Below are 1673 nucleotides of genomic sequence, written 5' to 3' on the forward strand. Positions count from 1 at the left end.
GGTGCCGGGCCTCCCCAAACAGCGCCGGGGGCGGTTGGGCAGGGTGGGGCGTCTGCACGCGCAGCCCTGCCTGCTGCCTGCCCAGCCCTGCCGGGGAGACCCGGGAAGCCGGCTCTGCTGCAAGCACGGCCCCAGGGAGGGCGTGGCGGGACCCCCCATGGGGTGAGGGGACCCTGAGTGCTGGGTCAGGGGCTCGTGGACCTGGATTTGCCCTGACGGGTGGGGAAAGGGGCCCCAATCCGGAGCAATGCACTGCGGGGGAGCCCGGCCACGCGTGCCAGGATGCTGCAGTCTACGTCCCGGGGGAGCCTGGCGAGGGGACCCCCCAATGCAGTGGGGTGCAGGGGCTGCACCAGCACAGTGGAGGGGGGCACCACCGCTGCTGAGCCAAGCGGTGGAGCGAGGTCCGGTCGGGGTCTGGTGCTGCCGTGACAGCTCGGTGCAGAGCCAGCGCCTCGCAGCGCTGGCTCGTAATTAATTGGCAGGAGCAGTGGGTCAGCACGGCGGCGAGGATTACCGCGGCCGGGATTTCCATCGGGCATGGATTAGGAGCCAGCGGAGCCTCTCCTGAGTGGATCTGAGGGGATTGCCACTCCTAATCAATGTAAATGAGGCTCCCCCAGGGCCACCCTTTACAGCATTAACAAACTAACGGGATTAGCCAAAGCGGGGTGAGAAATCCTCTCTCTGAGCTGCGGCGCGTGGCAGGGCTGGGGCCATGGTGGGCAGCTGCGGTGGGTCGGCTGCAGGCTGCTGGAGCTGGGGAGCGCCGGGGCCCCATGCCCCTCCTGCACACCCAGAGCTGCACAGTGAGGACCAGGGGCTGCGTCCCGCAGGGTCCCCGGTGCCTTTGGGACCGTGGTGTCCATCAGCCCTGTGGCTGGGTCAGTCTGTCTGTCCCCTCCTTGAGTCTGCTGGCACGTTCCCGGCAGGACCCAGCAGCGCCGTCTCGTGCACCTGTGCTATCACAGGCGTCCCACCCATGCATGTGGCTTGGCACCCGTAGCATCCATCCCCAGCAGCGTCCCTCCCACCCCAGGCCAGCCCGCACCCCCCGAGATGGTGATGCCGCGCTGCGGGTCCATGGGGCTGAGGTTGCGCAGGGGTCCCGGTGTGTTGTGGGGCTCCAGATAGAGGTCACGCAGGGGGATACCACTGCCCCCCGGGATCCATGCTCTGGGACCTGCCCGTTCTCCAGCCTCCAGGTCCCTTTTGAGGAGGGGCCCGTGTTTGGGAAGGCGCAGGGGGTGTCCCTGAGCCCCCCATCCCCCCTTTCCCTTGCAGCCTGCGGCGGGAGGGCTACACGGTGCAGGTGAACGTCAATGACTACCTGGACATCTACTGCCCGCACTACAACGCCTCGGTGCCCGAGCACCGGCTGGAGCAGTACGTGCTCTACATGGTGAACGCGGAGGGCTACCACACCTGCAACACCAGCCAGGGCTTCAAGCGCTGGGAGTGCAACCGGCCCCACGCGCCCCACAGCCCCATCAAGTTCTCGGAGAAGTTCCAGCGCTACAGTGCCTTCTCGCTGGGCTACGAGTTCCGCGCAGGGCAGGAGTACTACTACATCTGTACGTGGGGCGCCGGGGCGGGACCCCCCCATCCCTGGCTGGGTCCCCTGCATCCCACCCTGGCTGGTCCTCCTGCACCCCCCCAGCGGGGTGGCTGCA

General features: G+C 67.8%; 1 protein-coding gene across 1 annotated transcript in view; it reads left to right on the top strand.

Moving 5' to 3' along the window:
• The window catches only part of LOC103905542 (ephrin-A3), a 6385-nt gene that overhangs the window by 3662 nt on the left and 1050 nt on the right, over positions 1 to 1673 (top strand). Inside the window, exon 3 of the mRNA XM_019474125.1 lies at positions 1285 to 1577. Within this exon, the coding sequence (XP_019329670.1) occupies positions 1285 to 1577 (293 nt within the window). The remainder of the gene's footprint in view (positions 1 to 1284; positions 1578 to 1673) is intronic.

Source organism: Aptenodytes forsteri, unplaced genomic scaffold (assembly GCF_000699145.1).
Source record: "Aptenodytes forsteri isolate BGI_AS27 unplaced genomic scaffold, ASM69914v1 Scaffold617, whole genome shotgun sequence".
NCBI classification, from domain to species: Eukaryota; Metazoa; Chordata; class Aves; order Sphenisciformes; family Spheniscidae; genus Aptenodytes; species Aptenodytes forsteri.